The sequence below is a fragment of the Squalius cephalus genome (genome assembly GCF_949319135.1).
Source record: "Squalius cephalus genome assembly, chromosome: 25".
Taxonomy (NCBI): domain Eukaryota; kingdom Metazoa; phylum Chordata; class Actinopteri; order Cypriniformes; family Leuciscidae; genus Squalius; species Squalius cephalus.
In genome coordinates this window covers 29,209,436-29,231,690 of record NC_137146.1, presented here as the reverse complement: position 1 = coordinate 29,231,690, position 22,255 = coordinate 29,209,436, and the positions used below count along the sequence as shown (strand labels likewise).

Below are 22,255 nucleotides of genomic sequence, written 5' to 3'. Positions count from 1 at the left end.
CTTACATGTTCGAGCCAGAGTCGGAGCCGGAGCGAGATGAAAATGAAGACGACGAACCTGCAGAACAACGTCTTCATATGGATGTATCGCAATGGTGTGTTACTGTATTTACACATGAAACTTTGGTCTTCCGACCTTTTACCACCGTGTCGATTTATTTTGATTAATATGTGCGAGGGAGAGAGAGCAAGACAGCGTCTAGTTTGGAGACGGTGAAGTCTTGTTTACACTTTCGCCTGGCTCTGAAGAGAGAGAGTGTGTGCGCGCGACCGGGTCTCTCTCTCTGCTCGTTCTTCAGTTAAACATGCGCCCTGTCACAAGCGCGGCAGTTCATCTACATTAGACGGTGTAATGAAGCGTGTGGGTTGCTACATCCAACAACCGAACATTTTAACTTACCCTCTCGTAACTTCTGCATCTTTGAGCTTGGACTACAAAATTGCAGCGAGAAATAAAAATGGCGGATTGCTCGAAGTGTTGGGCTGGAAGTCGATGTCCTTATTTGGCAGTTCCGCTGCAAATACTGTGACGTAATAGTTCACAAAACGTCATAGATAACAGAAAAATCTTTCTGTCATAGATAATAAAAAAAATATATTTATTTATATTTATATTTAGGCTATTTTTTAATTTTTTAATTTTTTTTTTTATTATTATTATTATTATTATAATAAATATTTTACTGCTATTTCAATAACAATATTAATAAAATAGTTATATAATTATATTATAAATGATAATAAGTAATAGTAATAATAATGTGCAAATATATGGATATACAATACAAAATGTTGTTGCTGTTATTACTAATTTAAATAACTTATAATTTGTAGTAGTTGTAAAAATAATAATAATAATTGGTATTTATATTATTTATATGGTAATATAGTACAATATTTTATTATATTATTTTTGTTATTGTTTAATATCAATTTATATTTCAACCTTTTATACTTTTTAAACCATTTGTGCAGATTGTAGCTTAAATATATCCAATTAATTGCAGTAATCATGGCCAGATGAATCGATTGTCAAACCTAAATAAGCCACTGACTGATATCGTGAGCTCGTCACAGCAGATCACTGATGCTTTTCCAGCTGTTGTGAAACTCTTCCGTTTAACAGCGTCTCCATCAGACGGGCCTCGACCTCGGTGCGCTTCTGTCACCGACCCCCTGAGCCTCTCGCTTCTGTCTCCGACCCCCGAGTCTCTCGCTTCTGTCACCGACCCCTGAGCCTCTCGACTTCTGTCTTCGACCCCTGAGCCTCTCGCTTCTGTCACCGACCCCCGAGTCTCTCGCTTCTGTCACCGACCCCCGAGCCTCTCGCTTCTGTCACCGACCCCCGAGTCTCTCGCTTCTGTCACCGACCCCCGAGTCTCTCGCTTCTGTCACCGACCCCCGAGTCTCTCGCTTCTGTCACCGACCCCCGAGTCTCTCGCTTCTGTCACCGACCCCCGAGTCTCTCGCTTCTGTCACCGACCCCTGAGTCTCTCGCTTCTGTCACCGACCCCCGAGTCTCTCGACTTCTGTCTCCGACCCCCGAGTCTCTCGCTTCTGTCACCGACCCCCGAGCCTCTCGCTTCTGTCTCTGACCCCCTGAGTCTCTCGCTTCTGTCACCGACCCCCGAGCCTCTCGCTTCTGTCACCGACCCCCGAGCCTCTCGCTTCTGTCACCGACCCCCTGAGTCTCTCGCTTCTGTCACCGACCCCCGAGCCTCTCGCTTCTGTCACCGACCCCCGAGCCTCTCGCTTCTGTCACCGACCCCCTGAGTCTCTCGCTTCTGTCACCGACCCCCGAGCCTCTCGCTTCTGTCACCGACCCCCGAGCCTCTCGCTTCTGTCACCGACCCCCGAGCCTCTCGCTTCTGTCACCGACCCCCGAGCCTCTCGCTTCTGTCACCGACCCCCGAGTCTCTCGCTTCTGTCACCGACCCCCGAGCCTCTCGCTTCTGTCACCGACCCCCGAGCCTCTCGCTTCTGTCACCGACCCCCGAGCCTCTCGCTTCTGTCACCGACCCCCGAGCCTCTCGCTTCTGTCACCGACCCCCGAGCCTCTCGCTTCTGTCACCGACCCCCTGAGTCTCTCGCTTCTGTCACCGACCCCCGAGTCTCTCGCTTCTGTCACCGACCCCCGAGTCTCTCGCTTCTGTCACCGACCCCCGAGTCTCTCGCTTCTGTCACCGACCCCCGAGTCTCTCGCTTCTGTCACCGACCCCCGAGTCTCTCGCTTCTGTCACCGACCCCCGAGTCTCTCGCTTCTGTCACCGACCCCCGAGTCTCTCGCTTCTGTCACCGACCCCTGAGTCTCTCGCTTCTGTCACCGACCCCCGAGTCTCTCGACTTCTGTCTCCGACCCCCGAGCCTCTCGCTTCTGTCTCCGACCCCCGAGTCTCTCGCTTCTGTCACCGACCCCCGAGTCTCCCTGAGTCTCTCGCTTCTGTCACCGACCCCCTGAGTCTCTCGCTTCTGTCACCGACCCCCTGAGTCTCTCGCTTCTGTCACCGACCCCCTGAGTCTCTCGCTTCTGTCACCGACCCCCTGAGTCTCTCGCTTCTGTCACCGACCCCCTGAGTCTCTCGCTTCTGTCACCGACCCCCTGAGTCTCTCGCTTCTGTCACCGACCCCCTGAGTCTCTCGCTTCTGTCACCGACCCCTGAGTCTCTCGCTTCTGTCACCGACCCCCGAGTCTCTCGACTTCTGTCTCCGACCCCCGAGCCTCTCGCTTCTGTCACCGACCCCCGAGTCTCTCGCTTCTGTCACCGACCCCCGAGTCTCTCGCTTCTGTCACCGACCCCTGAGTCTCTCGCTTCTGTCACCGACCCCCGAGTCTCTCGACTTCTGTCTCCGACCCCCGAGCCTCTCGCTTCTGTCTCCGACCCCCGAGCCTCTCGCTTCTGTCACCGACCCCCGAGTCTCTCGCTTCTGTCACCGACCCCCGAGTCTCTCGCTTCTGTCACCGACCCCCTGAGTCCCCCTGAGTCTCTCGCTTCTGTCACCGACCCCCTGAGTCTCTCGCTTCTGTCACCGACCCCCTGAGTCTCTCGCTTCTGTCACCGACCCCCTGAGTCTCTCGCTTCTGTCACCGACCCCCCGAGTCTCTCGCTTCTGTCACCGACCCCCGAGTCTCTCGCTTCTGTCACCGACCCCCTGAGTCCCCCTGAGTCTCTCGCTTCTGTCACCGACCCCCTGAGTCTCTCGCTTCTGTCACCGACCCCCTGAGTCTCTCGCTTCTGTCACCGACCCCCTGAGTCTCTCGCTTCTGTCACCGACCCCTGAGTCTCTCGCTTCTGTCACCGACCCCCTGAGCCTCTCGCTTCTGTCACCGACCCCTGAGCCTCTCGACTTCTGTCTCCGACCCCCTGAGTCTCTCGCTTCTGTCACCGACCCCCTGAGTCCCCCTGAGTCTCTCGCTTCTGTCACCGACCCCCTGAGTCTCTCGCTTCTGTCACCGACCCCCTGAGTCTCTCGCTTCTGTCACCGACCCCCTGAGTCTCTCGCTTCTGTCACCGACCCCCTGAGTCTCTCGCTTCTGTCACCGACCCCTGAGTCTCTCGCTTCTGTCACCGACCCCCTGAGCCTCTCGCTTCTGTCACCGACCCCTGAGCCTCTCGACTTCTGTCTCCGACCCCCTGAGTCTCTCGCTTCTGTCACCGACCCCCGAGTCTCTCGCTTCTGTCACCGACCCCCGAGTCTCTCGCTTCTGTCACCGACCCCCTGAGTCTCTCGCTTCTGTCACCGACCCCTGAGTCTCTCGCTTCTGTCACCGACCCCCTGAGTCTCTCGCTTCTGTCACCGACCCCCTGAGCCTGTCGCTTCTGTCACCGACCCCCGAGTCTCTCGACTTCTGTCACCGACCCCCGAGTCTCTCGCTTCTGTCATCGACCCCTGAGCCTCTCGACTTCTGTCTCCGACCCCCTGAGTCTCTCGCTTCTGTCACCGACCCCCTGAGTCTCTCGCTTCTGTCACCGACCCCCGAGTCTCTCGCTTCTGTCACCGACCCCTGAGCCTCCCTGAGTCTCTCGCTTCTGTCACCGACCCCCTGAGTCTCTCGCTTCTGTCACCGACCCCCTGAGTCTCTCGCTTCTGTCACCGACCCCCTGAGTCTCTCGCTTCTGTCACCGACCCCCTGAGTCTCTCGCTTCTGTCACCGACCCCCGAGTCTCTCGCTTCTGTCACCGACCCCTGAGCCTCCCTGAGTCTCTCGCTTCTGTCACCGACCCCCTGAGTCTCTCTTCTGTCACCGACCCCCTGAGTCTCTCGCTTCTGTCACCGACCCCCTGAGTCTCTCGCTTCTGTCACCGACCCCCGAGTCTCTCGCTTCTGTCACCGACTCCCTGAGTCTCTCGCTTCTGTCACCGACCCCCTGAGTCTCTCGCTTCTGTCACCGACCCCCGAGTCTCTCGCTTCTGTCACCGACTCCCTGAGTCTCTCGCTTCTGTCACCGACCCCTGAGTCTCTCGCTTCTGTCACCGACTCCCTGAGTCTCTCGCTTCTGTCTCTGACCCCCGAGTCTCTCGCTTCTGTCACCGACTCCCTGAGTCTCTCGCTTCTGTCACCGACCCCTGAGCCTCTCGACTTCTGTCACCGACCCCCTGAGTCTCTCGCTTCTGTCACCGACCCCCGAGTCTCTCGCTTCTGTCACCGACCCCCTGAGTCTCTCTTCTGTCACCGACCCCCTGAGTCTCTCGCTTCTGTCACCGACCCCCTGAGTCTCTCGCTTCTGTCACCGACCCCCTGAGTCTCTCGCTTCTGTCACCGACCCCCTGAGTCTCTCGCTTCTGTCACCGACCCCCGAGTCTCTCGCTTCTGTCACCGACCCCCTGAGTCTCTCTTCTGTCACCGACCCCCTGAGTCTCTCGCTTCTGTCTCCGACCCCCGAGCCTCTCGCTTCTGTCTCCGACCCCTGAGTCTCTCGCTTCTGTCACCGACCCCCGAGTCTCTCGCTTCTGTCTCCGACCCCCGAGCCTCTCGCTTCTGTCTCCGACCCCCGAGCCTCTCGCTTCTGTCTCCGACCCCTGAGTCTCTCGCTTCTGTCACCGACCCCCGAGTCTCTCGCTTCTGTCTCCGACCCCCGAGCCTCTCGCTTCTGTCACCGACCCCCTGAGTCTCTCGCTTCTGTCACCGACCCCCTGAGTCTCTCGCTTCTGTCTCCGACCCCCGAGCCTCTCGCTTCTGTCTCCGACCCCTGAGTCTCTCGCTTCTGTCACCGACTCCCTGAGTCTCTCGCTTCTGTCTCTGACCCCCGAGTCTCTGGCTTCTGTCACCGACTCCCTGAGTCTCTCGCTTCTGTCACCGACCCCCGAGTCTCTCGCTTCTGTCACCGACCCCCGAGTCTCTCGCTTCTGTCACCGACCCCCGAGTCTCTCGCTTCTGTCACCGACCCCCGAGTCTCTCGCTTCTGTCTCTGACCCCTGAGTCTCTCGCTTCTGTCACCGACTCCCTGAGTCTCTCGCTTCTGTCTCTGACCCCCGAGTCTCTCGCTTCTGTCACCGACTCCCTGAGTCTCTCGCTTCTGTCACCGACCCCTGAGCCTCTCGACTTCTGTCACCGACCCCCTGAGTCTCTCGCTTCTGTCACCGACCCCCGAGTCTCTCGCTTCTGTCACCGACCCCCTGAGTCTCTCTTCTGTCACCGACCCCCCGAGTCTCTCGCTTCTGTCACCGACCCCTGAGTCTCTCGCTTCTGTCACCGACCCCTGAGTCTCTCGCTTCTGTCACCGACTCCCTGAGTCTCTCGCTTCTGTCTCTGACCCCCGAGTCTCTGGCTTCTGTCACCGACTCCCTGAGTCTCTCGCTTCTGTCACCGACTCCCTGAGTCTCTCGCTTCTGTCACCGACTCCCTGAGTCTCTCGCTTCTGTCTCTGACCCCCGAGTCTCTGGCTTCTGTCTCCGACCCCTGAGTCTCTCGCTTCTGTCACCGACTCCCTGAGTCTCTCGCTTCTGTCTCTGACCCCCGAGTCTCTGGCTTCTGTCACCGACTCCCTGAGTCTCTCGCTTCTGTCACCGACCCCCGAGTCTCTCGCTTCTGTCTCCGACCCCCGAGCCTCTCGCTTCTGTCTCCGACCCCCGAGCCTCTCGCTTCTGTCTCCGACCCCTGAGTCTCTCGCTTCTGTCACCGACCCCCGAGTCTCTCGCTTCTGTCTCCGACCCCCGAGCCTCTCGCTTCTGTCACCGACCCCCTGAGTCTCTCGCTTCTGTCACCGACCCCCTGAGTCTCTCGCTTCTGTCTCCGACCCCCGAGCCTCTCGCTTCTGTCTCCGACCCCTGAGTCTCTCGCTTCTGTCACCGACTCCCTGAGTCTCTCGCTTCTGTCTCTGACCCCCGAGTCTCTGGCTTCTGTCACCGACTCCCTGAGTCTCTCGCTTCTGTCACCGACCCCCGAGTCTCTCGCTTCTGTCACCGACCCCCGAGTCTCTCGCTTCTGTCACCGACCCCCGAGTCTCTCGCTTCTGTCACCGACCCCCGAGTCTCTCGCTTCTGTCACCGACCCCTGAGTCTCTCGCTTCTGTCACCGACTCCCTGAGTCTCTCGCTTCTGTCTCTGACCCCCGAGTCTCTGGCTTCTGTCACCGACTCCCTGAGTCTCTCGCTTCTGTCACCGACTCCCTGAGTCTCTCGCTTCTGTCACCGACTCCCTGAGTCTCTCGCTTCTGTCTCTGACCCCCGAGTCTCTGGCTTCTGTCTCCGACCCCTGAGTCTCTCGCTTCTGTCACCGACTCCCTCAGTCTCTCGCTTCTGTCTCTGACCCCCGAGTCTCTGGCTTCTGTCACCGACTCCCTGAGTCTCTCGCTTCTGTCACCGACCCCCGAGTCTCTCGCTTCTGTCACCGACCCCCGAGTCTCTCGCTTCTGTCACCGACCCCCGAGTCTCTCGCTTCTGTCACCGACCCCCTGAGTCTCTCGCTTCTGTCACCGACCCCTGAGTCTCTCGCTTCTGTCACCGACCCCCTGAGTCTCTCGCTTCTGTCACCGACCCCCGAGTCTCTCGCTTCTGTCACCGACCCCCTGAGTCCCCCTGAGTCTCTCGCTTCTGTCACCGACCCCCTGAGTCTCTCGCTTCTGTCTCTGACCCCCGAGTCTCTGGCTTCTGTCACCGACTCCCTGAGTCTCTCGCTTCTGTCACCGACCCCCGAGTCTCTCGCTTCTGTCACCGACCCCCGAGTCTCTCGCTTCTGTCACCGACCCCCGAGTCTCTCGCTTCTGTCTCTGACCCCCGAGTCTCTCGCTTCTTTGACCCTGAGTCTCTCGCTTCTGTCACCGACCCCCGAGTCTCTCGCTTCTGTCTCTGACCCCCGAGTCTCTCGCTTCTGTGACCCTGAGTCTCTCGCTTCTTTGACCCTGAGTCTCTCGCTTCATTCACTGAAGCTTCTTGAAGTAAATCTGTGGTTGAAGGTTCACACTCTGTTTGATCTCTAATGGAAACTCCATGCCAACAGAGCAGGGAAACACTGAGGCCTCAGAGGAAGTGTGTGTGTGTGTGTGTGTGTGTGTGTGTGTGTGTGTGTGTGTGTGTGTGTGTGTGTGTGTGTGTTTGCGTGTCTGTGTAAGTAAGTGAGTGAGTGTGTGTGTGTGGTTGTTTCCTGTGTGTGTGTGTGTGTGTGTGTGTTAGTGTGGTCTGGAACCTCTACACTACATTAGTGATGTGATCGTCCAGACGGACCCTCATCCGGCCCAGAAATACATGACCCAGTTACTCTGCTCGACGTCAGGGCTTTCCTCATGTATTCCTCAGCGTTTGCCGGATGATAATCATGGAAGCTTTGGCTTCGCGAGAGACAGAAGAGCCTCACAGACGAGAGGAATGTTTTACAGCTGCACACACACACACACACACACACAGTGTCAATGACTTTCCTGGCCAGAACTTGAGGCCATGTGAGGATCCTCATTTACCGGCTCATAAACACTCAACAGTGCTTTACATTTATCAGAAGAGAATAGAGTTTGTGTTTGTGAATATTAACATATATACTGCATATGGTCTGTTATAGCAGTGTTGTCATAGTTAACTTGGCAACTAACTCAAAATAAGCTGAAGAACTAAAATTACTAAAACTGACATAAAAAAAGGTAAATATAAATATAATAATAAAATAATAAAAATGGGGTAAAACATTACAAAACTACTAAGATTACAATTAAAACTGTAAAAAATAAATACTTATTATAATATAAATACTTTATAACAATTAGTTGGTCATTTGGCCACAATTTTACTGCGACGCCTCCTGGAAGTTGGTTAAATTGCACACATGCCCCAGAATGCATCACATTCTCTAACACACACACACACACACACACACACACACACACACACATACATATATATATATATATATATATATATATATATATATATATATATATATATATATATATACACACACACATTTTTATATAAACAAACTTTTTATGTGAGATGCGATTAATATATTTGACAGCATGTATTGTGTGTATGAGTTTACAGTTAATGTTAAGAGTTGTTGGTTTTAAATAGGTTTTTATTTGACATTGATGTTAAAATGACATTGTCAGATTTGTGTTATTACTGTCATGTATTGCTAAAACACTTCTGGTCACTTTCAGAAGTTGTAGTGATGCTTTATTTTCCCAGAAAGAATGTGAAACCTAATATTGGTAATATCATTTTCATCTTTTAAATATAATTAAAACACACGTAATGCGATATTCAATATGCGATACGATATTTCTTTAATTTAATCGCATAAAGCATTTTTCTTTTTCTTTTTTTTATATATCGTGCAGCCCTAATCCATTCAGTCATCTCACTCTCAGAGCCTGACGACACACACACACACACACACACACACACACACACACACACACACATGCACGCTTATCTCTCAGACCTTTGAGGACGAACTGTAATCAGTCTAATCCCACACACACTGGCCAAATGTCTCAGCCGTCACAGATCGTGTCCATGCAGAGGGGATCTGTGAGCCATCTCAGAAAACACACGTGTTAAAGGGATTGTTCACCCAAAAATTAAAATTTCCCCATGATTTACTCTCTCAAGTCATCATCGGTGCAGATGTGACGGATGTGAAAGGACACACTCACAAATGGGGTTCAGCTCGAATTTATCTTTTTTTTTGGAAACAACAAGAAGAAAGACAATTTACATTGACGGACTGCAGACATTCATATGGATTAGAAAGATAGGAATTACATTCATTCAACTCGTAATACAAATAATCGTCATGAAAATAATATAAAAATAAAATAATAGTTAAGACAGACGCAATCGTCACGAGAAATGAATCCGTGCTCGCACGTGTGACGCACATGGAAATTCAATACATCTTATAAATACTCTCAACAACCATGTTAAAGTGCTAAATGCATTATCTATATGTTCACACATATATGTATGAAATATATTGCGTCGAAAAGATTCACTTGAAACGTATCATTTTCACAATTAATTTGTTAATGCGTCAGAGCATGAAAAACCATACATACCCACAGCGTCGACACTTGAATCTGCTGCGGTACGGCAAGAGAAGAGCGACAAAATTCAATATCTGCAGTACCATTAATAGCCACAGGAGGGGAGCCTTCTAACACCAATAAATATAACCAAATGCCCTATTTTATGAAATTCACACAATACTCTTTAAATCAAATGTTCTTTTTAACCCTGTTACATCGACGGCCGTACGCAAGTCGACCTACGCTAAAAGAGTAACGCTTGATGTATGACGTCAGATGTAGGAGTAGCGTAAGCTCTCGCGGTTCAAACTAACAGGGCTGGGCAACAAACTCAAGCTCCGCCCACATCTCTTTAAAAATTGTTGTTTTAGACTTCTAATTCATGACTGGTGTTTTGTTTTGCGATGGATAGATGCACTCTTATGGTGGACAGATGCACTTTTATGGTGGACAGATGCACTTTTATGATGATAGATGCACTTTTATCATGGATGGATGCACTTTGATGGACTTCAAAACACGATCCGGCAATTCACTGGCATTATAAAGATTTGAAGAGCCAGGATATTTTTTAATATAACTCTGATTGTATTTGTCTGAAAGAAGAGTCATATACACCTAGGATGACTTCAGAGAGAGTAAATCATGGGCTAATTTTCATTTTTGGGTGAACTATCCCTTCAAATGAAAAGGGCCAGTTAAAGTGGTGATAGTCCAGCTTTTAATGTTGTTTATGTGTCTATGTGGTGTTTTTAATCTGCTTTAAGACAAAGCATGTGTAAATTCATAAGTCGACAGCATTGCTGAGTATTTCCTCCTTAAAACTGCAGTGAACCAAAGACAGTCTCAAAAACACGCTTTGAAATCGCTGGTGTTTCTGACGTCACAAACTACCTTGTAACCAATCAGATCAACGTGTGATCGTCAACCAGTGGATCTCTGAGCTGAGTGAGTGAGTGGAGGCGGGGCTCATTTGCATATTCATAGAACCGCGCATACTAAATGAGGCAAGGGTCGGGTTACATTCAAGATATTTTAAGGCATGAATAATTTTTTTTCAATGAAAAAAACATTTAAATATGTTATTTTGGTGATCAAAGATGAGTTTTAAGGGATAAAATGATTGACTACAGCCTGATTTTTCTAAGCATCACTATTACTATTGCTCATACTTGAGATTTTGATTGAGATTTCTGCTTTATTTTCTTATCGTGTCCCTGAAAGCATCCTCACATAAACCTCATCCTCACATAAACCTCATCCTCACATAAACTCTCACATGCCGCTGTCGCCCGAGGGTGCTGTCTCTCCCCGCTCTGTGTCTAATCGAATTCATCACGCTGTCTGATCCGGAACGCAGGGAACTGTGGATCGTCTGCCAGCATGTGAAAGGGATCGTGCTGAGGACATGTGTCTGCGTTATTAGCAGAACCGCTACCTGCGCTGACAGTCAATCACGCTTAACGCACTCAGATTAAGGGTTTTCAGCCTGCGGGACGTCCTGACCCCTGTTTACAACACTTCATGTACTCGAGCAGGAGTAAGTCAGATTTTAGATGAGAGTTTGTTAGATTTAGACACTGCTCATCCGAATCCCATCATGCTCTAGTGTTTATTCTGGTTGCAGGCATGTCCCGAACACAAGCTGGCCGTAGCTGGAACAAGAGAGCGCTCATTGTTCTAAATGTGCTGAAGTTAAAATCACATGGTTGTACAAACATTTTTAGAAATGTCATTTGGTCAGCTCTTTGCCTTGTTGTTTGAGGGGTAAAGCAGCTCCTCTGGGTTTAAAATATCCTATTGGAAGACGGACAGACTCTCTCACACACACACACACACACACTCACTCATATCCAACTCTGGCCTGCAACATGGTGATTACCTCTGATCTCCCTTTTGCTGCCAATTTAATTCAGGCTAAACATAATAATACTGAGAAGGAGAAAGCTTGCATATGTAGAGGCAAAAACTGGTGTTGCATGAGGGAAAATGTGCAGAATTTTAATTTTTTTTTTTTTTTTTTTAAGGATGCACTAAAGTTCTAAAGTTCAATTTACCTTTTAATTTTCTTCTGTGGAACCAAAAAAATATTTATATTTTGAAGATTTAGATTTTTCCCCCATGCAACAGTTCATGGTGACGACAGCTTTATCTCAAAAGCATATCAAAGAAAATAAAAAAAACACCTATAATAGAAGTCACTTTTGCCCGACCAAGCTGCACTTATTTGATCAGAATTACAGTAAAAACAGTGAAATATTTTTCCAATGTAAAACAGCTGAACTGAATATAAGTATTAATTTAACGATATCTTTCTGACCCCACAACCCGGTGTCGGAGAGTCGAGCGTTCAGTCTGATCTAGAGAAGTAGATCAACAGGCTTATTGGAAAACGCCTGATTCAAAAGAACGATTGATCCAGTGATTGAGTTCAGTTCCCCGAATCACTGCTCGTGTGCGGCGGCTCTCGAAGCTCACTGAGAGACGACAGATGTGGAGATTCTCCAGAAAATAAGGACATTTTGAGTGACCCATTGCTTTAACATGCATTTCCATATTAATTAGGGGTGTAACGATTCCCTCATGTCACGATTCGATAAGTTTCACGATATGATATTATTGCGATACTCCGAGACAAATGATAAAAGTTTAACAAAAAAACGTACTGTTGATTAAAATGCTAAATTTGGTGTCACTGTGTGTGTAAGTGAATAGTCTTGGACTCAGTGCTGAAACCCAAAGCTGGACAATAGAGACGCCAGAATAACAATATTCATGAAAATACTGAATTATTTTAGACGAATACGCTTGCACTCTTTCGCTGTTTAGATATATTTAATATAACATAGGCCACTTTACTGGTAACATCAGACATTTGGCATTATCAGGACACACACATATTCCCCCATTGCATTATTATACATTATATTCAACATTATAGTAGTTTAATGTAGAACTGACACTAAAACTCTTTTTTCTTTTCTCACACAGTCATTTTTATTTTGGGTGAACTATCCACGATATATATTGATGCATTATTGTATTGCGATATATTGTTGCATCCCTGATGTTAAAGTGTGTGTGTGTGTGTGTGTGTGTGTTCAGTGCTGCAGGAGGGGAGATCTTTAACCAGTGTGTGGCTGACCGAGACGAGGCCTTTAAAGAGGACGATGTGAAGAGGCTGATGAGGCAGATTCTGGAAGGAGTGGCTTTTCTTCACCGGAGGAACGTCGTGCATCTGGACCTCAAAGTGAGTGAAGATCACGCGCAACTGCAAACGTTTTAACATCTAGCAAACTAATGTAACTAACGGTCAAATATTTTACATTTGTTTTTTGTTTTTTTGTGAATTTCTTTCTTCATTTAAATGGTATGAAACTTGGTAAAGGTTTTGGCACTTGCTCTGTGAACACACAAAAAATAAAATAATGGACATGATTCGAACAGGTTGAATAGTCCTGAATAAAATTGTCACACTTGTGATCATTTTGTGATCATCACTTGTGAAAGATCATTTACTGAGATATCAGGCTCAAATTTTTTTAGATTTATGGCTTTGATTTTCTCTTAGTTTCTCTTAAAAAAACATGTTTGTTTTTTTCATAACAATAAATGTAAAGTTCACTTTTTAAACTTTTTCCACTTCAGCAATAATCTGCAGAGTGTCGTCTTTGAAAAGAGATCAAACTTCAGTCTGTCGCTCTGAAGCATTCAAGATTTACCACCGTTTAAGCTGGAAATTACATTTTCAGGTCTTAGGTCTCAAAAAGTGAATAAATGGATTATAAATACAGCGTAATATAATTTAGTACCATACAAAATACAAAATATTAAATAAAAAAACATTATCAAACTAAAATGTACTTTAAGAGCTCCAGAGGGTGTCAGGGTTGTGTTTGATGAAGGGCATTTGTGTGGGCTAAACACTTTATTCACCAGAGCTACAAGTGTGTAATTACACCAGGGTTAGAAGCATATCATTATTCCTGCATTATAATTATGCAGCGCAGGTCTACTGGTCTACTGTACTGGGCAGGTCTACTGGTCTACTGTACTGGGCAGGTCTACTGTACTGGTGTACTGGGCGGGTCTACTGTACTGGGCAGGTCTACTGGTCTACTGTACTGGGCAGGTCTACTGTACTGGGCAGGTCTACTGGTCTACTGTACTGGGCAGGTCTACTGTACTGGTGTACTGGGCGGGTCTACTGTACTGGGCAGGTCTACTGGTCTACTGTACTGGGCAGGTCTACTGGTCTACTGTACTGGGCAGGTCTACTGTACTGGGCAGGTCTACTGTACTGGGCGGGTCTACTGTACTGGGCAGGTCTACTGTACTGGTGTACTGGGCGGGTCTACTGTACTGGGCAGGTCTACTGGTCTACTGTACTGGGCAGAGGTCTACTGTACTGAGCAGAGGTCTACTGTACTGGGCGGGTCTACTGTACTGGGCAGGTCTACTGGTCTACTGTACTGGGCAGAGGTCTACTGTACTGAGCAGAGGTCTACTGTACTGGGCAGGTCTACTGTACTGGGCAGGTCTACTGGTCTACTGTACTGGGCAGGTCTACTGTACTGGGCGGCGGGTCTACTGTACTGGGCGGCGGGTCTACTGTACTGGTGTACTGGGCGGGTCTACTGTACTGGGCAGGTCTACTGTACTGGGCAGGTCTACTGTACTGGGCGGCGGGTCTACTGTACTGGTGTACTGGGCAGGTCTACTGTACTGGGCAGAGGTCTACTGTACTGGGCAGGTCTACTGGTCTACTGTACTGGGCAGGTCTACTGGTCTACTGTACTGGGCAGGTCTACTGTACTGGGCAGGTCTACTGGTCTACTGTACTGGGCAGGTCTACTGTACTGGGCGGCGGGTCTACTGTACTGGGCGGCGGGTCTACTGTACTGGTGTACTGGGCGGGTCTACTGTACTGGGTAGAGGTCTACTGTACTGGGCGGGTCTACTGTACTGGGCGGGTCTACTGTACTGGGCGGGTCTACTGTACTGGGCGGCAGGTCTACTGTACTGGGCGGGTCTACTGGGCGGGTCTACTGTACTGGGCAGAGGTCTACTGGTCTACTGTACTGGGCTGGGCGGGTCTACTGTACTGGGCAGAGGTCTACTGGTCTACTGTACTGGTGTACTGGGCGGGTCTACTGTACTGGGTAGAGGTCTACTGTACTGGGCGGTTCTACTGTACTGGGCGGGTCTACTGTACTGGGCGGCTCTACTGTACTGGGCAGGTCTACTGTACTGGGCAGGTCTACTGTACTGGGCGGGTCTACTATACTGGGCGGGTTTACTGTACTGGGCAGGGCGGGTCTACTGTACTGGGCGGGTCTACTGTACTGGTGTACTGGGCGGGTCTACTGTACTGGGCAGAGGTCTACTGTACTGGGCTGGGCGGGTCTACTGTACTGGGCAGAGGTCTACTGTACTGGGCAGAGGTCTACTGGTCTACTGTACTGGGCTGGGCGGTTCTACTGTACTGGGCGGGTCTACTGTACTGGGCGGCTCTACTGTACTGGGCAGGTCTACTGTACTGGGCAGGTCTACTGTACTGGGCGGGTCTACTATACTGGGCGGGTCTACTATACTGGGCGGGTTTACTGTACTGGGCAGGGCGGGTCTACTGTATTGGGCGGGTCTATTGTACTGGGCAGGTCTACTGTACTGGGCGGGTCTATTGTACTGGGCAGGTCTACTGTACTGGGCGGGTTTACTCTACTGTACTGGGCGGGTCTACTGTACTGGGCGGGTCTACTGTATTGGGCGGGTCTATTGTACTGGGCAGGTCTACTGTACTGGGCGGGTCTATTGTACTGGGCAGGTCTACTGTACTGGGCGGGTTTACTGTACTGGGCGGGTCTACTGTACTGGTATACTGTACTGGGCGGGTCTACTGTACTGGTATACTGTACTGGGCGGGTCTACTGTACTGGTATACTGTACTGGGGCGGGTCTACTGTACTGGTATACTGTACTGGGCGGGTCTACTGTACTGGGCAGTTTCACTGTGAGTGTTTCTCCTCAGCCTCAGAATATCCTCCTCACCAGCGAGTCTCCTCTCGGACACATCAAGGTTGTGGACTTCGGTTTGTCGAGGTTGGTGAGCAGCAGCCACGAGATCAGGGAGATCATGGGAACGCCGGAGTATGTAGGTAGGCACCAATCGTGAACCACATTCATACATCATACTGTACGTACAGTACACTCTTAAAAATGAAGGGTGTTTTCACAGCATTGGTGTTGAAGAACCATTTTGGGTTCATCTTTCTTTAGTGTGTATTATGAGTATAGTCTATATGAGTGTCAGTGTTTCTGAACTCCTGAAACGCCTCCATTGTATCTTGAGTTTCTTCCGGGAACGAACACGTCACAATATTCCTCATTATAATAATTAATGCGCAGAATAAAGGGGCGGGGCCTGGTTGAGTTAGTTAGTAGTGTGTTAAACTGGCGGTTATGGTAAGGGGCGGGACATTTCCCAAACACACTCAAAGCACTCGACCAATCACAACACACTGCTCCAGCCGACCAATCAGAGCACAGTGTGCTTTTCAGGAGGAGGGGCTTCATAGAGACAGGAAGTGAACAGAGCGTTACTGACAGACTGGGAAGAGAGGAGCCGCAACAATGGAGAATATGAGGAAAATAATCAATACTCAATCAGGAAAACCTGTTCTAGGAGAGCCTGAAAACAAGACTTTATGAAAAACATAACAACCTTTTTTTTTCTTAGTTTGAAGAACTTTTTAAAAAACTAAAGATCTATTGATGTTAAAGGCTCTTTGTGGAACCATCAATGCCAATAAAGAAGCTTTATTTTTAAGAGTGTTTGGACAAACTGGACTGAATTTATATAAATGATTTGTTTTATCATTACAGCACCAGAAGTCCTGAATTATGAGCCGATAAGCACAGCGACCGACATGTGGTGAGTCCCTGCATTAGCATCTGTCATGTTCTCCGCCTGGATGTTTCCCGTGCGGCTCCTGGCGTGTCCTCCTGGAGGCCGTCAGTGTTTCACCATCATGGACATGATCTGTCCTCAAGCGCAGTTTCTGGGTTTCCTCTGAAACAAACGGTGTATTCACTAGTGAAAGTGTGCTGGTTGTTTTCCCAGCTGTTCGGCTTCAGGATATATTATGCAAGAACATTTGTAACCTAAAGTGTTTTATCAACAATACTGCTTTGAGAAAAGTCTATTTGTAGCCTAAATGTCGTCCCGAGGAATCATCATCATCATTACTCTCTCTCTCTCTCTCTCTCTCCTCTCTCTCTCTCTCTCTCTCTCTCTCTCATCTCTCTCTCTCATCTCTCTCTCTCTCATCTCTCTCTCATCTCTCTCTCTCATCTCTCTCTCTCTCTCTCTCTCTCTCTCTCTCTCTCTCTTCTCTCTCTCTCTCTCTCTCTCTCTCTCTCTCTCTCTCATCTCTCTCTCTCTCTCTCTCTCTCTCTCTCTCTCTCTCTCTCTCTCTCTCTCTCTCTTCTCTCTCTCTCTCTCTCTCATCTCTCTCTCTCTCATCTCTCTCTCATCTCTCTCTCTCTCTCTCTCTCTCTCTCTCTCTCTCTCTCTCTCTCTCTCTCTCTCTCTCTCTCTCTCTCTCTTCTCTCTCTCTCTCTCTCTCTCTCTCTCTCTCTCTCTCTCTTTCTCTCTCTCTCTGATAGGAGCATCGGTGTCCTCGTGTACGTGATGCTGACGGGTATCTCTCCGTTCCTGGGCGATGATAAGCAGGAGACGTTCCTCAACATCTCTCAGATTAACGTCAGCTACACCGAGGAAGAGTTCGAGACGCTGGACGAATCCGCCATCCACTTCATCAAGTCCCTGCTCATCAAAGAACCTGAGTGAGACCAGCTAATAATGGCACAAAAGACTTCTATCTCAAATAAATATCTAGTTCAGTCATGAAACTCTAGAGGACTCGGGCTGATCGGTCCGTTACAATCGCATCATTAGCTCATGGCTCAAGCTGATTGGCTCTGCTGATCCTGCAGCCAATGAGATCAAAGTTTTCAGAGTTTTAGTGTCAGTACTATATATATATATATATAATGTTGAATATAATGTGAATGGGAATATTTGTGTGTCCTGATAATGTCTGATGTGACCAGTTAAAAGTGTCCTACATTATTTTAAATATATCAAGTCAGTGATGGAGAGATCAAGCATATTCATCTGAAATAATTCAGTATTTTCATCTCCAGAATCATGAATATTGTTATTCTGGCGTCTCTATTGTCCAGCTTTGGGTTTCAGCACTGAGTCCAAGACTATTCACTTACACACACAGTGACACCAAATTTAGCTTTTTAATCAACAGTAAAAAAACATTTGTTAACCTTTTATCATGTGTCTTGGAGTATCGCAATATCGTATTGTGATATGTATGGAATCGTTACACCTCTATTAATAAGCATAAGTGAAGCTAGCGTGAGAATATGTGCATAGTGAGCCGATGGCAGCAGAAGGAAGACACTGCTGAGGTTACAGCCCAGCTTAGCTTGTGGGAGATCGTCTTAGTTTTGCGTGTTACCCAGTGGTTTGCTGTTTGTCACATGACCATACTTTTAGAACACACACAGATATTAATAAATGCTGGGGTTTATGTTCTCTTCCTCTATTAGTGTGCAACGTGAAATCGTCTGTTAAAGTCACACGTAGTGCGTGTTTCTAAGTTTGAGGCGCGTCAGCTCAGGCACACCGTTATTACAGTATTATTTAGATCAATAGTTAATGAATCCTGAAAAATAAAATGTATGATGGTTTGTAATGCATATGTGAAATATCATGTGACACTGAAGACTGGAGTAATGATGCTGGAAATTCAGCTTTGATCACAGGAATAAATTACACTTTAGTATTCACATAGAAAACAGATGATTTACACTGGAAAAATATTTCACTGTTTTTACTGTATTTTTTATTTAAATAAATGCAGCTTTGATGAGCAGAAGAGACTCTTTCAAGAACAAAAAATCTTACCGACTCCAAATTTTTGAATGGCAGTGTTTTACTATAACACTGTTTTTATATATATATATATATATATATGATAGTTTCATACCTTTTCTGCAATTTAATCAAACAGGCTGAAATGTTGAATATTGTTTTCCCTCCAAAATGATTTCACGTTTTTTTTTTTTTTCGTTTTTTTACATAGATCACAAATTAAAACTATATTCATGAAAACATTAAAAATAATGTTGATTAGATAAAAGTCTTAATAAACTGCCAGTTGTGTATGTAAGACAGTTGTTTTAACAGTAAACGTGCAGTAAATGTGAAACTTCAATGCGTGATGTGAACGTTGTTTCAGGTAAAAAAAAAACACTGGGTTATTTTTTTTAACCCAACCATTGGGTTACACATATTGGGTCACTATGCTGGGTTATTTTCCAAAAATGTTGGGTTATCTTGAACTCAAACTGCACTGCGGACGTTTCTGATGATGTTGATGTTGTGTGTACAGGAGCCGAGCGACCGCAGAAGACTGTCTCAAACACCAGTGGCTTCAGCTGAAGGAGCAGGACCTGAAGGAGAGCATCTGTGAGCCCGTCAGCCCTGATGAAGAGGAGGAGGAGCTCTTCGTCATGGCCTCCTTCACCCCCGACCCCAAGGCCATCTCCAAACGCTTCAAGTTCCAGGAGCCCTTCTCCACGCTTCCCGGGGGATTCATCTACTGACACACACACACACACACACACTTGGCCTCCTCACTGTAAAAACTGTTCAGTTCACGTACTTAACAGATTGAGGAAACCCGTTGCCTTAAAATGAAGTAATGTATCAGTAGTGTAATGGTCAAGTTCAAGTTTATTTACTTAATAATTTAAAGGCAACGGGTTTACAAATTAGTAAATAACCTTAATGCTTAATTGAAAAAATTAAGTTATATGAACTTGATAGTTCCACATTACTTAATTGTTTCGATTAAGACGTTTATTTACTTAATTTTAAGGCAACGGGTTTACAAAAAATTAAGTTGGGTCAACTGATCAGTTCTTCCAGCTGTCCTCTCTCGCGATCTGAACCTGTAAGCCAAACCACGTCGTCGTGTTCGTGTCTGTTCTCTCTGTTCGTGCTGCTTTATATTTACATGCGTTCCTGAAGACGAAGCCTTGCTGCGATGCTCTCGCGCTCTTTCCTTCTCTCGAGGTCCTTTCGGTGCCATGCTTCAATATTTTGATGATAAGGGTCATAAACGTTTCTCGTGATGTCGTCTTCTGGTTGCCTTTGACATGTTTGTACAAAATTAATGTTGTTTGTTTTTTCTGCAATCCAGAATTAAATGTAAATTAATCTAATTTTATATTAAGAGTATTTCAGTGTCATGTTTAAAAAGCCATTTTGTATGTTCAGGTCATTCCTGGGTAAAGATTTCCACAGCAATAACACTTACATTTACACATATATATGAAGAAAATGTGTCTTTCTGTGTGTTTACTTTAACTCATGTTAGAGTTATAACTGTAAATTGATTTGTCACTATAAAGAATATTTTAATGGCAACAAATTTCCAAGTGACTGTATTGATGCTGTAAATAAAAATTTGTCTTGAAGGCCACTCACTCTCCCTCATTATTATGATGATTATTTTGAATCTAAATAAAAATAAATATATGTTCTGTATCTAAATAAATGTCATGCACGATCAGCTGTTCACCTGAACACAAGGTGTCAAATTGGAGTTATAATCCTGTTTCTGATCCGTCAGATTGTAACATTTGTTTAATAATACGATTTAACAGTGTGTGTATATATATAGATATATATAGATATATATAAATTTAATCTTTTTGGCAGTTGTTTGCTAAAAACTATAAGCGTATAAATACCAGAGGAGAAATATAACAAATTATCTCAAACTACAACAGCTCAATTAATTAAATATACATTATTAAAGCTGCAGTAAACGATTTTTTCCCACTCAAGCATGTAGTCCCTCCCTTAACTCGCGTGATTGGCTGAGAGCTGCCAGCAAGATTTCTGATTGGCTCACACACGCAACCGCGTTTTCTGTGTAGTGTGCGAAGCCTAGGGTTGTTGTTGTCATCAAAAGAAGTGTGATTGCTTTAGACACCTATTTTATTTTTATGTCTCTTGTAGTTGGAATATGTGTGGAATTCAAAAGGAAAAAAATCACAGCTTGGTTTGACTTTGAACAACCAAGTAGAAGTTCACAAACAAGTAAACAGAGACCGGTTTCACATTTCCGGGTTTCTCAGAAGCAGAAGTCGTCATAGTTGGGTAAACTTCTATAGCGGTGAATTCTAACCCTAACCCTAACCTACATAAAAAATATATACATGTATGTGTGTTTGTTTCCCTTATCTGTGTGTGTGTGTGTGTGTGTGTGTGTGTGTGTGTGTGTGTGTGAGAGAGAGAGAGAGAGAGAGACAGTCTGTGAGTGAGTGTGTGTGTGTGTGTGTGTGTGTGTGTGAGAGAGAGAGAGCGAGAGAGACAGTCTGTGAGTGTGTGTGTGTGTGTGTGAGAGAGAGAGAGAGAGAGTCTGTGAGTGTGTGTGGTTGTTCCCCTGACTGTGTGTGTGTGTGTGAGAGAGAGAGAGAGTCTGTGAGTGTGTGTGTGTGTGAGAGAGAGAGAGAGAGAGAGTCTGTGAGTGTGTGTGGTTGTTCCCCTGACTGTGTGTGTGTGTGAGAGAGAGAGAGAGACAGAGAGAGAGAGTCTGTGAGTCTGAGTGTTTGTGATATATTTATATATAAAAATAGTTTACAAATAGTATAATAGCTCAAATAGTAACAGAAAGGCAACAGTATTTTCACAACTTTCAAAAAGAGTAAAAAGAAAAAAAATGCAACAGAGAGATTGATAACGGCAGTCAGAATAAAGAAATATGTCAATTTTACCATTACTCCCACCAGCGCCGCTATTAGAAACACCCTCACAGCAGCGTTTAGTGATATAAATGTACATACAGTTTTTAAAAAATGAAAATACAAAAAACTTTGCATGATTCCCGATGCGGAGAACCGTTAAAGCGTCATCACAGTCTGCGAGAAGCTCTAATGGAGATGGCCTTTGTTTTGGCGCCCTCTGCTGCGTGACGACATGTAATTGTTTTGAGCTTTTCAAACACATTTATTTGGTTTTGCTTTTTTTTTAAATATATTATTATTAATATTAACGTACATGTATCTGTTGATAAATTAGTGTAACATATTGTAGAGCTAAAAACGTAAACTAATAAAATCTGTCTTAAATCTACAGAATTAGCGCGTGTGTATCAGTAGTATCCTGCCATTTAAAGCGCCAGTGCTCCCGGGTGTTTGCGGCTCCGCGGTGATGATGTCGTGTAGGCCTCGCCCGTGAGGTGCTCTGCCCGTGAACACGGAACCGGACCTCAGAGCACCGGCAGAGAGACGGGAGATGCGCTGACGCGGCGGATTGACGGATTCCCGTGACGCGCGTGTTACCGATGGAGGACTGGGCCCAGTGTTTGGATGAGGCCGTGCGGGTCGCGCGCAGAGCCGGGCAGGTACAGTTATGCTCATCCATAACGATCATATCCCGCTAACAGTAGTAATGCTGAAGCGTTAAAGGACAGCACAGTTAATACACACTGCGCTGTTTACCCGCTATTTCCTTGTTGTTGTATCCGCATGTTGACACGCGACTGTGTTTAATCAGTCCAGCACATTATAACAGAGCTTATGTATGAATCAGTATTGATGCTGTTCTGTAATAGTCGAAGCTATAAAATATAATAAACTGTAGGATCTGTTCGACTGTTTACATGTTATATAAATAACCCTGATAAAGCTTGTTATCTGATCCAGGG

General features: G+C 46.9%; 2 protein-coding genes across 2 annotated transcripts in view; both read left to right on the top strand.

Annotated features, from left to right (window-relative positions):
- Positions 1 to 20,023, top strand: part of stk17a (serine/threonine kinase 17a) — a 53,714-nt gene extending 33,691 nt beyond the window's left edge. Inside the window, exons 3-7 of the mRNA XM_079863177.1 lie at positions 12,561 to 12,705; positions 15,487 to 15,613; positions 16,341 to 16,389; positions 17,124 to 17,303; positions 18,929 to 20,023. Coding sequence (XP_079719303.1) covers positions 12,561 to 12,705; positions 15,487 to 15,613; positions 16,341 to 16,389; positions 17,124 to 17,303; positions 18,929 to 19,142 — 715 coding nt within the window. The 3' untranslated portion in view covers positions 19,143 to 20,023. The remainder of the gene's footprint in view (positions 1 to 12,560; positions 12,706 to 15,486; positions 15,614 to 16,340; positions 16,390 to 17,123; positions 17,304 to 18,928) is intronic.
- Positions 20,024 to 21,681: 1,658 nt separating this feature from the next.
- impa2 (inositol monophosphatase 2) overlaps positions 21,682 to 22,255 on the top strand; it is a 23,049-nt gene continuing 22,475 nt past the window's right edge. Inside the window, exon 1 of the mRNA XM_079862420.1 lies at positions 21,682 to 21,952. Within this exon, the coding sequence (XP_079718546.1) occupies positions 21,893 to 21,952 (60 nt within the window). The 5' untranslated portion in view covers positions 21,682 to 21,892. The remainder of the gene's footprint in view (positions 21,953 to 22,255) is intronic.